Source organism: Colletotrichum tamarilloi (assembly GCF_030869305.1).
Source record: "Colletotrichum tamarilloi strain Tom-12 chromosome Unknown Scaffold_2.1, whole genome shotgun sequence".
NCBI lineage: Eukaryota > Fungi > Ascomycota > Sordariomycetes > Glomerellales > Glomerellaceae > Colletotrichum > Colletotrichum tamarilloi.
Genome location: NW_026849385.1, coordinates 703,105 through 717,355, shown reverse-complemented (window position 1 = coordinate 717,355; position 14,251 = coordinate 703,105). Strand labels below are relative to the sequence as shown.

At 53.2% G+C, this 14,251-nt stretch overlaps 3 protein-coding genes across 3 annotated transcripts; 2 read left to right on the top strand and 1 right to left on the bottom strand.

The window, feature by feature from the left end:
* Positions 1–246: 246 nt before the first annotated feature.
* Positions 247–3,078, top strand: CTAM01_00876 (polarity establishment/cellular polarization; the record flags this gene model as incomplete). The annotated part of the gene is made up of 1 exon (XM_060516922.1): positions 247–3,078. The coding sequence occupies one exon, from the start codon at positions 247–249 to the stop codon at positions 3,076–3,078; it is 2,832 nt and encodes a 943-aa protein (XP_060388384.1).
* Positions 3,079–5,820: 2,742 nt separating this feature from the next.
* On the top strand, positions 5,821–7,959 carry CTAM01_00875 (protein phosphatase 2C; the record flags this gene model as incomplete). The annotated part of the gene is made up of 7 exons (XM_060516921.1): positions 5,821–5,856; positions 6,165–6,474; positions 6,592–6,665; positions 6,732–6,816; positions 6,878–7,084; positions 7,141–7,401; positions 7,598–7,959. The coding sequence occupies 7 exons, from the start codon at positions 5,821–5,823 to the stop codon at positions 7,957–7,959; spliced, it is 1,335 nt and encodes a 444-aa protein (XP_060388383.1).
* An 849-nt stretch (positions 7,960–8,808) lies between these two features.
* CTAM01_00874 (meiotically up-regulated 65 protein) lies at positions 8,809–13,294 on the bottom strand (the record flags this gene model as incomplete). The annotated part of the gene is made up of 4 exons (XM_060516920.1): positions 8,809–10,637; positions 10,797–11,354; positions 11,844–12,875; positions 12,934–13,294. 4 exons carry the CDS (start codon positions 13,292–13,294, stop codon positions 8,809–8,811), a joined length of 3,780 nt encoding a protein of 1,259 aa, XP_060388382.1.
* Positions 13,295–14,251: the final 957 nt, after the last annotated feature.

Sequence of the window (14,251 nt, the reverse complement as noted above, 5' to 3'; positions counted from 1 at the left end):
AAGGGCGGCAGTTCGGGGAGGACGCGCCCACCCACGAATCCCTTCTCAGGGCGTGATCACTGGCACGAAGGGAGACACGTAGCACCAGAAAACGAGAGCCATGGACCACGAGATTCGCGCCGAGGATATCCTCTACGGGTAAAGTTATCGTCCTAGGCTTCTCTCGTTTCTGATGAGATAACCTTCTGTTTGACATGGTCTTCTCTGATTGATTTTGTTTTTGTTTTCCGCTCCTCTGGCTCGCAGATGCCGCTCCTTTCGTACAACGCATCAGTCATGGCAATGTACGTGATGTTGTCTGTGTTCCTGAGTCTAGCTGCGCTTGCAGGAGCCGTACCAGTCGTTTACTTCCCATTCAACTCTCAGCTACCACCTGCGACGAGGATATCGGAGCCATTTTCGTACACTCTTTCACCTCAAACGTTTTCTTCGCAATCCCGACTATCTTACAGCCTCCTGAACTCGCCGGCATGGCTTTCGATCGATGCTAGCACCGGCCGGCTCTCTGGAATCCCCGAAGACAAAGATGTTCCGGCAGGAGAAGTTGTGGGCATCCCGGTGGACATCGTTGCAACGGACGATTCTGGGTCTGCTACGATGACGGCCACTCTCGTGGTGACGAGGAGGCCTACACCCAAGCTCAATATCCCGCTATCAGAGCAAATTAAGAATTTCGGTGATACATCATCGCCATCTGCCGTCGTGGCCTCTCCCGCCTCCGACTTCTCCTTCACATTCGCCAAGGACACGTTCTCTTATGCTGGAGATGGGCTAAACTACTACGCCACTTCCGCAGATAGCAGCCCTTTGCCTTCGTGGATCAAGTTCGACGCTGGCAGCCTCACATTTGCCGGGAAAACACCACCATTCGAGTCTCTCGTCCAGCCGCCCCAAAAATTCGACTTCAGCCTCGTTGGTTCTGACATTATCGGATTCTCGGCTGTTTCCGTTGTGTTCTCCATCGTTGTTGGTGCCCACAGATTGACAACAGACACGCCTACAATCGAAATCAACGCAACGCGCGGGACGAATGTGTCATATACGGCACTCGCCGGTAGTATCAGGTTGGATGGGAATTCTACAACGCCATCCGAGCTGAACCTCACCGTATCCGGCCTTCCGAGCTGGCTCTCGGTCGATAATAATACTTTCGAAATCCAGGGTAATCCCCCTGAGGATGCAAAATCTTCAAACTCTACGCTCACTTTCCGGGATGTATACTCTGATACTCTTGACATTATTCTATCGGTGTCCGTCGTTACGCGAATCTTCCGGAACACAAACTTGAGCATCGAGGCGACACCGGGAAAGAACTTCACCTTCGACGTGGAACCGTATCTATGGACGCCTTCAGACATTGATCTAAGTATCGACTCCTCAGCAGACTGGGTCAATGTCGATGGCTTGGTCATATCGGGAATGCCGCCCAAGACTACATCCCCCGAGAATATTACAGTCAACGTCAAGGCGGCATCAAAAAGCTCAGAGGAGACCGAGACGGTGACGGCAGACTTGGAAGTCTTACCTCTACCAGCCACTACTACCACCGATTCTCCCACATCTTCTACTAAGCCAACAAATCCCGCGCCTACAAGCGATCCGCAACAAGGCTTGAAAGCTGGTTATATCGCACTGGCGATTCTCTTACCACTTCTATTCCTCGCCATTGTTGTCCTCTTAATCATATGTTGCCGGAGGAGGCAAAAGCGAGAATCGATCCACGAGAACTTCAAAAACAGCATATCGGAACCAGTACCAGGATCGTTTGTGATGAACGGAGGGGCTCACAGCAGAGACGGATCATCGGTTGGGGATTTGAAGAAGCCTGAGGACAATCGACGCAGCAGGGGTTATTTCAACTCTGCTGTACAAAAGATGAGACAATCGAGGACGCTTTCAACCATTACCGGCTCTCGTATGTCACAGTCAAATACGAACAACCGCTCATCATACTGGAGGGGATCTGAAAGAAGCCCTACGCCGAGATCCCCATCCGTCACGTCGTCCTGGCTTACAGAGGGCGTCCTGTTTCACCCTCAGCACACGCATCAGGGATCGACGAGCACCTACGACGGCCCGAGTGACGTGCTATCTGGATCTTCTGGCTTTCTCCAGGGTCAACGAGATGATTCTTTCCGGAGCGTGCTGGACGTCACCATCCCGTCTATAAATGCGGAAACAAGTAGTATCCAGGCAACACCTGACCTTGCTTACACGAGCCCGTGGGGAGAGCCATCCAGATTGACCCTCGACAGGTCGCAGCTGCTACCGGGCGCCTCTGGCTCTGAAAGTCTGGCCTCGATCCCAGAACAGCCAACGCCATTGGGCTCAAATCCCACGAATGGCAATAGGTTTTCGCCGTCACAACGACCACGGAAAGCTTTTCCTATCATGAGTGACTTGGGATCACAAAGCAGTCTTCGCAGCTCGAGATCGGGATCAGGAAGGGGCAGGTTCGTTCGGCAGGATTCAAGGCCGGATTCGCGTCATGGCTCAGTTTCACGACCGATCAGCAGGAAGTCTGACTCAAGTCCCTTCTTCGGCGGTCGCTCAGTCGTTCCCTCGCGCAACAGGTACATTCTGGACAGCGACGACTCTGATTCCCTCGAGTCGGCCAGGGGTACGGAGAACTGGCGGACGATACCGCCACCGAGAGACTCGCTCGGCATCGCCTACGAGGAATTGACACGAAGCTCTCCCTTTATGAGACACACGCCATCGCTGTCTCCTCGGCCTCTCAGCATCATCAAGAAAGACTCGAGCGGGCCGGTGAACAGGGACAGCCGGGTAGGCAAGCAAACTCCTCTGTCACGGCAATCATCATCCAGCTCCAACATCATGGCCGGACGCTGGAACAGGGACTCTCTCATGCAGCGACGTGCCTCGGGCAACCGGCCTGATTACGCATCATCAAGGGCAAGCAGCGAAGTGCTGGGCAAGGGGAAAGGGCTGGCGCGATACTCGTCGGGGCCCGAGTCGGAGGGATCTGGCTGGGTGACGGAAGCCGGAACAGTGGGGAACAAGGGTCCTCGGAGTCGGCGAGACAGCAGCAGTGAGGATTTCCGCGTGTTCATGTGAGAAAAGGTGACGAGGGTGGGCGGGATGGCCACACCTCGTTACCCCGCGATATAACTTGTCTTTCGTTCAGAAGCGTCTTTGCGATTTTGTTATACCCGCCCCGAGCAGAGTCGCTTGCTCAAGTGTTTTTCTTTACTTGATTTAGTCCGTTCTTTGACGATGGAACGTGGGAACTATGGATATGAGGATCTAGTAATTTTTTGGTATGGAGAAGAGATAAAGACCACCACCCACAACCCTGTCCAGGTAAACCCAGACCGTAATGTTGAATTGGCGATGCCACAAAAGTTTATTATCTAAGAGGGCGGACCCCTTTTTCGTGTGTCTGTTTAGCAAAATCCCGCTGAGTCTGTGCTTCCGGAAAGGCTTGTAAGTTGTGGGGTTGGCTAACTTGGCTCGCATCGCGCCCACGGCACGCTTACGGCAGCACCAAATGGCAGATGCTTAGCAAAATGAATTACTTAGGTAAGCAAGCCAAGTGGAGAACGTTCACCCTCGTGGGCCCCTGGCTGTCCTGTGCCCCAGCCTTGGATTGGCACGATTGGATAGGTAGGTAGGTATTTTAGGGAAAAGCGGCCTCTGGGGTTGATACTAGTCACTTAGATCGGATTCCCCGAAGCGACAGCAAAGAGCTTGGACCTCATTTACCGTCCATTCATGTCTGGTTGTTCAGGTCCTAGCTTCGCTCGGGCCAAGAAGGGGACGGGGGAAAGAAGGAGCACGGCGGAGAGGAGAGGGCCTGAAAAGGGGAGGGGGGAGATGGGATTCTTTTGTTTTGGCGTTAGAGCGAGAGAGGGGCGGGAGGCCCTTGCATGAGAACCGTGCAGGTTCCGTAAATATGGCAGGTGGGTAGGTTGGACTTTGACTAAACGCGATGATGGAAGTCTGTGTGTTTCTCGAGGCTTTGGTTGTGGTTTGCAGATAATTGTACCTGTGCTGACCGAGTTCAACATTGGTTCCCATGGTCTGAAATCCAAACTCTCGTAGCCGGTCAACTCCATGGACATCGGCAGTGAGAGTCCAATAGAACCTGGACCTCGTTCCAAATGCCTTACCTTAGCTTCTGTGTGGAAATTTGCCCACCTGGGTAGCATGATACGGTAGGTTGTTTGTGGTAAGCTCGCGACGTCGGGTATGACGCAACTGCAGGTAAACTCGTCTCTTTTCAGCAGGTAGTTCCGTATCGGATCCGTAGCACGCAAACCTTGCTGGGGCTTTTTCTTTTTGGGAACAGAACAACTCAGAGGCGGGCAATGACGACGAAGTTCTTGCACTTGCCGCCTCCATGAGGGTTAATGTGCCTCCTTGGGTATCGGCTACGTGGCGGCCGTTGCCAGTCTTACTGGGACGACATATGCAAGTAAGAATGAGAGGCGCAAGCAAATCCCGCTCCGGCCGGAGACGTTGCGTTGGTCTATGGAATTGGCTACCTACACAGTTTCGCCTCGTCAAATCGTCGTTGTAAGGCTCGCTAGAACTTCGGGTCAAGTTTGTTCACTCGGTGAAATACGTTCTTGGTAAACAAGATCTTTCTTACAACTTTTCAAGGTGACTGACTTCAGGTAGGCAAGGTTGATAGATACCCACATACGATGTTGCTGAAAGAAACTGAGTTGAGGAGACATTGGTAATGTGACCAACCCCTCGTACAGATTTGATTGTTGTTGGTGCAAGGCAGTGGATGCCGCGAAGAGACCCAGACTCATACCCAGACGTGGCACTACCAGAGAAGGCATCCGTAGCGTGGCCTTTCTATCCGTACCCGATTTCGCCTCATAGTCCTGTCGCCAACTGACCTTTGAACGGATATGCAAGACTGACCCCTTTCCTGCCATGCGCTATCTTAGTTCCTTACATCAGGATAGTTGGTAGGTAAGTAAGTAAGGTAAGGTATGTAGTATCTTTGTGATGGTCGAGATTGGTAGTACGTACCGCCTCCTCGCAGCGTCGGAGTCACCACACTTCGACTTTACTACCCTTCCATAGATATGGAAGGTACCTACCTACCTTACCAGGTACCTACCTAGGTAGAGCAAGTCGGGGCCAGCAATCCGGGCAAGCAACTGCTCGCCCCAGCTTAGGTTGTTGTCCGCGGCTAGGCTGTCCTATCCTGCCCTGTCCTGTCCCGCGTTGCTTGCGCTTTCCGTATCGCACAGCAACTCTGTTGACCCCGGGGCTACCTACCACTACCACACACGCTCTCGCTCTGCCTTACAACACACCAACTCACCACTCACCACAACACGCGACCTGGTCTCTGTTCATCACCCATCCAGAAAACTCTTCCTACTCACAACCTCACCCACACCGAGCTACGATTGAGTTCGGGTCATTTTTTCCCTCCTTCTACCTCCCTCACTTCTCTTGCGCAACCTCACAATTTTGGCGCGACCAATTTCCTCGCATTACCGCACCCCGAACTCGACCCTCTACTACCTGTGATAGCAGACCCAACATCTCTTAGGGATCGACGCCTGTCCCCTGCCCATTTCCCTTGCGATTCGGATACCCCGCTTCCTCTCGAGTGTGCGCGATCTAGAACCTTTTGCTACCGCACCACCTTCCTGTCACCTCGCCTCTTTTTTTCCTCACAGCCTTCTTGCGCACGCACGACTGGCACTGAAAAAATTTCTTCTCTTTGGCAACCTTACGATATCGACGTACGCTTCCGACTACGATTTGACCGACCAGACATCCAGTCAAACCCGGTAGCTGTGCTGCCGACTCATTGCATCCGTCACCATGGGTCAAACTCTCTCCGAGCCCGTTGTCGAGAAGGTATGTCATAATCTACCGCTACCCTCACCTCTCCCCGAGACGCGCTGCTCTCCCTCGATATGCCCATCATTACACCCTCATACTCAATCTACTCCTTTGCGGCCTCTTCCTCTTTGTTCGCAGCCAGCCCCGGGGTCCCCTCCGACCCTCGCCTGCCTTGGCCGTTCCTGCCGGTGATATCGCGCGGGCAGGCGACACAGCAAGGTGGCTTGGATTTGTTTTTCGCAGCAACGATCACTCGATGACGTATCTCTACAACTCAACAGCCTCTTGGTTCAACCTACTGACTTTACTTCTCACAATTATAGTCCTCGGCCAAGGGCGAAGATGAGCGCCTTCTCTACGGCGTCTCTGCCATGCAGGGCTGGCGCATAAGCATGGAGGATGCTCACATCACCATCCTCGACCTTCTCACCCCCGGCAGCGACGAAGCCAAGAAACACGAGTCAAAACTCTCCTTCTTTGGAGTCTTTGACGGACATGGCGGCGACAAAGTAGCCTTGTTCGCTGGAGAGAACATTCACGACATCATCAAGAAGCAGGAGACCTTTAAGAAGGGCAACTACGAACAGGCGTTGAAGGATGGCTTCTTGGCAACCGATCGGGCGATTCTTAACGGTAAATTCACAATCTCGGATTCGGCAGTACCTGGAGGCTCAGCTGTGCTGCAGTTCTGGCCCTCACCACTTGTTGCCCCCTATGCTGCATACATGAGCTAACCTTGGGGTGTACCAGATCCCAAGTACGAAGAGGAGGTTTCTGGCTGCACTGCCTGCGTTGGCCTGATTTCGGACAACAAGATCTACGTTGTGAGTTTGCTTACGTCCGCTTTTGCGCGATGTATTCGCATTACTTACCGACCGTTCCGCGACTAGGCAAACGCTGGCGACTCGAGAAGCGTTCTTGGTATCAAGGGACGGGCTAAGCCCCTGTCCCAGGACCACAAGCCCCAGCTCGAGGGTGAGTACTAGGCCATGGCAAAGGCAACAATACCTGAAGCTGACTTGAAATCCCCCCATAGCCGAGAAGTCCCGTATCACAGCCGCCGGTGGCTTTGTCGACTTTGGCCGTGTTAACGGCAATCTTGCTCTCTCCCGCGCCATTGGTGACTTCGAGTTCAAGAAGAGCGCAGAGCTCTCGCCCGAGGCCCAGATCGTCACCGCCTTCCCTGACGTCGAGACCCACGAGATCAGCGACGACGATGAGTTCTTGGTCATTGCTTGCGACGGTAAGCTGGAAGCGCCGGATATGAGGAAGGATATCACAGGCTGACAGTATTCTTAGGTATCTGGGATTGCCAGTCTTCTCAGGCTGTTGTCGAGTTCGTCCGTCGTGGCATTGCGGCTAAGCAGGAGCTGGACAAGATCTGCGAGAACATGATGGACAACTGCTTGGCCTCCAACTCGGAGACCGGAGGTGTTGGCTGCGACAACATGACCATGTGCATCATTGGTCTTCTGCGCGGCAAGACCAAGGAGGAGTGGTACGAGGAGATTGCCAAGCGGGTTGCTGCTGGAGACGGACCTTGCGCCCCTCCCGAATACGGTACGACTGAATCCACGTCCGAATCCACATCTTCCTAAGGAGTTGAGCGCGCGCCGACCTCCATCTGCACTATCATGAGACCAGTCTCTTTATCCCCATAATACAACCATTATCCCCCTTTTTGTAGCCATCGTTTGTTTTTGTGTTCCATAATTTCTTTCCAAAGGAGGAGCGCTGATCCATCACCTGCAACTAGCTGAATTCCGCGGTCCGGGAGTTCACCACAACTTCGACGACAGTGACAGCGGCTACGACGTGGATGTGGAGAACAAGGGCAAACCCTTCGGCATTGGTGGCTACAAGGGCCGCATCATCTTCCTTGGCGACGGCACTGAGGTTCTGACCGACTCTGACGACACGGAGATGTTTGACAACGCTGAGGAGGACAAGGACCTCGAGAGCCAGGTCTCCAAGGCCTCTTCGGCAACCAGCAAGGATAGCGAGGCTGAGGACAAGTCAGCCCCGAAGACGGAGCAGGCCAAGGCGGCGGACAAGACCGCAGAGGAGTCAAAGCCGGCCGCAGTTCCCGCGTCTACAGAGGAGGGCAAGGAGAAGTGAGCTCAGCGGCCGGGAATATCAAATTTCTATACCTTGATGAATGACGTGGGCGTGCACTCGGGCCTGGAAGAGACCGGACTCAACGGATCCGTATGACTTTTAAGAAGGCTTGAGAGACTTTTTCAATGGCTTGGCTGGAATGGATGAATGAATGTTTCTCGTGTTGTTTTCCTCATCATGTTGGGTGTCCCGGAGGCCGTTGACAGGATTGTGATTAGGCATAGTGGGGATGATGAACAGCAGTCGCGGCGGCTCAATGGGGGAGAAAGGGGGAGAGAGAGGGCTGGCCGCATGTTGAGAGAGTTCAAAAGACTCAATCTTTGCGTGCTGTAGCTAAGGTAGTAGCCCTCTGCGGGCTTACCTAGTTGTCACGCTTACTTATGATCATTTGCATAACCCCACCAACGCCTTTTTACACTTGCTACTTTCTTAATCTTCCTCCTATTGAGAAGAGGGGTCTTTCTCTGTCATTGGGCTCTAGAGATCCAACGTGTCTTGTTTTTGGACCAGTTGTGAGTAAAATGGGCCACAGAGAATCGATATATGTATGCCTTGGAAACTAGTAACGAAGACATGGACTGGATGAAAACAGTAGTGCACTTACCTCATACCAGCTACCTTAGCCATGCTCAAGGATGCAATTTCACATCTTGGAACACAATTGTCATAAAAGTATGTCTTGTTGTACAGAATTCTATGGGTATTTTGCACTCCCCGGTCCCAGCTGCCTCTTAGCTATCCTACAAGAAGAAGGGGGGTTTGTTATACATAGTTGTCTATAATATAAATAATTTTGCAAGATGGTTGTTTTCCTATGCAGAGACTTTGACCCTAGTCCCCATTTTGAGCCTACACGCCTTGGGTTGCCGGTATTCTGAGTGCGTCAGTCGGCACTATCGTTGTCTTGTAATTGTCAACAGACGGTGACGGTTGGTTGTCTGTGTCAACCGATGACGACGGCTGGCCGTCTTTCATTACCGGTATTGTGATACCTTCAGTCGGCACTACTATTGTCGTCTTGTCCTCGTTCACGGACGATGATGATGATATCTGGTCGTCTCCATCAACAGATGACGGTGGCAAGTCATCCGTGGCTGCAACATGTTCAATCTTCAACTGCATGTGATGCGTCCGTAGGCCACGCCCGTTCCGTTGGTACATCACCATGATTCCCGGCGTAGTGACGGTACGCAGTGGCGTGGGAGGAGAATGCTGCAGGCTCTGCTGCTTGGCCTTCCTGACCGCTGCGATGATTTTCCCGTCGGCTTCCCAGGCCCACGAGAGGAGCTGATGGAGCGGGTACCAAGGTCGCATTTTGTGCTCCCGGAAATACTCGTGCGTGGCTTTGCTGATCCGGGCACCGTTGACTTGGTTCGCCCCTGTTACGTCCTGATCGAACCAGGTTGGCAGAGCAGAGGGGGCCGCGTGGGCTTTGGGATTCGGCTCGATGGCGTGCTGCAGAACATTTTCCGGGTTGACGCCGTACCGCCAGTTGCTGATTTGATTGCGCATATCTGAGCTGGTCCTGCCCGCTACACAAGCATAACGCCAGATGATGCCCATAGCATTGGGCCTGTCGAGCCTGAAGGCAAGGAAGAAGAGTATGTGGTATGATTGCTCGTTCATCACGACGAAGTGCTTGTGGGCCTTCTCCAAAGCGGCCGTGGCGAATATGAGATGGCGCTGGGTTTTTGCATGTTGAAGCATCGTGTTGAGCGTGAGCGTGGTAGGAAAGGTATTTCGAGACTCGGCCATGATGTCCCAGAGGTCGCAGCACGAGGCGAAATTGCCCATACGTCCGAGTTCGTTCATAATGGCGTGCATGACTGGCCTCGATGACCAGCCCGTACCGTACTTGGCGGTCAGGGTCTCAAGGAATGAGCGGATGCCAGGCCAGTTGTGTTCCAGCTTGCGCATGTCCTCCGTGACGAGTTGCTTCGTGACGAGTGGCACGACGCCGGGGTCCAAAAGTAGGCCGAGCGAGTGCATGAGTCGAAGAACATGCTGAATGATTTGTTTGCTCTCAATCATCTCCATGTATAACGCCCATGTTTTCGCATTTGGCTGGCAACCATAGCTAATCATCATCCCTAACACGCCGTGAAAGTTGCGAAGATCTTTCAACTTGGCACAGTTTTCCAGCATAATGTTGAAGACGCCGGTATCCATCGAAAAAGGTGCATCTCGCTGGCTCTGGAAAAGGTCCCGGGCGTGATTACGATAGGCATTGCCACGCAGCTCAATAAATCGCAAAGCTTGTTTGAATGCGCGCCTCGACCGCGCATGTCTTGAAGACTCATCTGTAAACGCGCTGAAAAGGAGCTTGAGAGCCGCGTTGTCGGCGGCAGGGCCCGCACCGTACATCTTGTACTTGTCATGCGTAGTGATCCTTGCGTTTGTGATGGCGGTTATATAGGCCAAGAATGAATCAGGCGTCCATTCTTTCGGTTTCGGGATACTTTCGTATTTGTGCTTGTGTGAGTATTCCTTCATATACGCTGGACGCTGCTCTTCCTCGGAACTTTTCCACACAGTTTCGTTTTTTGCTCCAGCTACCTCGTCACGCCGTGTTGTAGAGAAGTTGCTGCCGATGGCTCCTTCTATACTGATCGTGCTGTCGGCTCGAGCGGCGAGTCTAGATATTTCTTGGCTCGCGTGTTCCAAGGCATCCTCGTCGCCTGAGAGGAAAATATATCCCACTTCACTGAGTGTCCCTTCTTTATCCTTTGGCCATCGCATCTCAATATGACATCTCGTTTGTTCGTGTATGTCCCAAATAGTTTGGTCGACATCGTGAAGGAGCGTATATGCGAGTTCAACCCCGACTGTGATCTTACGCACATTGCGCTGCCAGGGCCCCTTGACAGGCCGGGTCTGTCGTCGAAGAAGGTCCAAAGTATTGCGCCAGTTGCTAAATGACCCCTTTTTGACCTGTCGGACCGTCTCGAGCCAGATTTGCCTGGTTATGCTTTGGTGGAATCGCTGAACACTGGCTCGCGATTCTCGCTGGGGCTGGTAACGTATCGTCGGCGTAACGAGTATAGAGTCATGCTGTACTTGGGTAGAGCCCGTCTTGTTCGGTCGTTTGAACTTGCGTTCGCTGGCATCTTTAAGTAGATGCTCAAAAGGTTTACGACGCTCGCTGATGGTATCAAGTGGATGCAACGTCGTAGGTTTGCGTGCTTCCTTCGGCTTTGTGTCCGGACCGTCACCCAGCGTCAAGTCCTCAACTCTCAGTGACGTCTTGATCTTTTCGTCTTCGACGGCCGGGCCTTCCAAGGTAGGACTCACGGCAGTATCGCAGGTTGGGTTGGTGCCATGGTTCGCTTCTTCGTCTTCGATTCGAGATCGCGGTGTGGGAGTCTCAACCGCGCTGGGCCTGGCTGCATCGGTAGCTGTGTGCACCCATTGACGAGGAAGTGGTAGTTGAGTTCGAGGCGCCCGAGACCATCTTTGAGGAACCCTGGAAATCGGAGAGATCCCAGAAGAGCCGATACGGTGAGATCGGACTCTCAATGATAGCGTGATTCCCAGGGACATTTGCTATGAATGGCCCATGTTGTGTGCTGGGCTTGAAATTTGTTGCATTTGGTGTCATGGAACGAATGCCATCAGTTTCGCTGAAGTCGCGGGCAAGCTATCCGCAGAAGAATTTCCACTTCGCGCCGATTGATCCCGGTCTTTCGGCCCCAGAAATTTGACCCGACCCCTGCCGGCCGACAACAGTGTGAGCGACACTGAGCTTACTATTTTGCACTGTTCATCGACTACTTCACTGCTAGGTATCCGTACCGCAGGCAATGACTAGCAAATTTGGATATATGAAGTCGGGTATACAAGAAAAGAATGATTACGACACCGTCCCTATTACTTCTTTGGCGAACCAGGTAAGGCACCCGAGTTGGGTTGCGCAGGACCACTCTGATCAACACCTTCCCACCCCTTATTCCATCCCTCGTCTTCTGCAACAGCATGTTTGGCTTCGCCATTCTCTGCAAGCCTCTTGACATCGCTCCAATACGAAAGCCTTTTGACTTCTTCGTCTGCATGTTTGATTGCCGCTGCAAGGTGTTTCCTTCTCTCTTCTCTTTCTTTTGCCTTGTCTGCATCTTCGTGCTTCTCTTCGTCTGCAGCGACCGCTTCATCATAAATCTGGGTCAAGCGACTCAACAGCAGTCTTCTCGAGGCCTGAAACACAAATATGCCCATAACATCGTGCATCTCCTCCTGTAAGTGCTCGAGGTTGTCTTTGGCATGCGCGAGATAATTCTCAAAGGCCTCAATCTTTTCGCGGTCGATGCGAGAGCCTCGAAGGACGGCCATAAGAGTCCACACGTCTTCAATGTCTTGCTTCTCCTCTGTCACACTGGTCTGTACACTCGCCTTGCTAACGCTTTCTCGCCGGCTACGTGCCACACTAGAGGAACGGCTGTGATTGGCAGGCGTAACGGTGAAGTAGTCGGAGTTCAGCATGTGCGGGTCTTCCGATATGTCTTCCGGTTTCTTCTTGATGCGCTTGCGAACCCAGCATCTCCTCCGAACGAAGGAATTCCACCATTTCGGACCATGCCAGGAATATCTCTTGGAGAACATGAACGAGTACTCCCAGCCGAACTCGTCCATGGCCACACCTTCTTCGCGATGTATCTTCCACTCAGGCCATGCCCACTCCCAGGACGGATCGGGTACTTGTGCTGTCTTGATCGTGGTCGGACTCGTCTTGTGAAATTGGTTCGTCCAAGGCGATGGGTCGAGGTTGCCCAAAGCCTTGCCGGAAAATAGGGCAACACGGCAAACAAAGAAGCCTCGCTCGTTCTCCCACAACACATCAATAGCTGTTTCTCGATCCGCCGTGGCTGGCCTCCGTCGTTGACTGCTGCTTCTGCCGGGCATTGTGCCTTCCATCGGCGTGGGTTCTGTTTCAATATGTACTATCAGAACCTGCACCATAACTTGGGCATGGCTATCTCTTACCTTCGACTTCGATAGACGGTGCTGTGGTGGCCGTTGTCGTTTGGGGTTCAAGCGTGGGAGCACTCCGATGCCCAGCGGCCTTCGACAGGTGACTTTGTTCTGGCTCTACTAAGCGTCCAGACCTACTGGCATCCTGATCGGTATCGTGTTCCGTACTGCGGTCCCCATTCGGTTCCGCATCGTGACTCCCAGTAGTGTCCTCATCACGGAGTAACTGCGAACCGGTTGACGCGCGAGGAGGTCTGCTAAGGCTTTCGGTGCTCGGTGAACCGCGGTTGTCATGGTTGACCAGGCTGATCTCGTGGTCATAATCACTATCTTTCAAGCCGGTGGCCCGACGAGAGCTTCGAAAGGAAGGCATCGCTCTAACGCTGTATCGCAGCCTCGCTCGCCCGGTGTCTGAGAGCTTCCGTGTTGATGCCCGCCTTGAGGCTCAATGCCGGAGTGAGACCGGAACGGCACCCTTGAGGGTGAAAGGGGGTTCGTCGTTGGTGGGGGGGAGAATTGGAATCCGGGCCGGAGGTGCTTTAGCTTCCTTCTCGGGGGTGATTGGCGGCTCTCGCCCTGGGATGGTGGAATTCAGAAGCGTAGTCTGAGTGGGCTACCTGAACATTGTGCCGAATCTACTCAGACAAATGATGTTTCCAAGCGCGCCCCGTCGACGGGTGGGAATAGAAAAGAGGCCGTAGAAGGAGAAGGCCGATGTGAGGCTACAAGGTCGATGGTCCGACGAGCGAGGAATTCAGGGAAGTCAATTGGGACCTCTTCTTCGGACCTAGCGTGGGCTAGACCACCATCGGCTGGCAGTGGCCAAATGGAGGACGCTGAACAAGGCTAGCACGATGCAGCAACAACAATAACGAAAGGAAAGCAGGAGGCGTTGGCTGGTCGTGGAGGCCTACACCCAAAAGCTGAACACGGGTTGGCTCATGCACTTCACGGGCCAGTCAGTCGGTCCAGGAGCCTGCGAGGTGTCGCGTGCTCAGCTCCGGCGATGATGTAATGTCCCAGCTTTTTCCAGCGAGCGTCGAGCCCCCCCTAGCCACCACCTCAGCTTTGCGTGCCAGAGAGTCAGCTCAAACAGGTGTTTTCATGCTATCTAACGTGCAAAACCTGGCTCTGAAGCACATGGAGCACTGTGAAGCCACAGGCAATGGTTTGACGGGCACGATCGTCGGCTGAGAGGTCCATCTGCGCTCAGTGGAAGTTGTAAGGAGACCTGGATGAATAGCGTAAAACATTACTCCCTACGCATAGTGTACATCGAAAGTGACAGCTGATTTTCGGAGCTTTGACAAGCTGAGGTGACGCTGGAGAT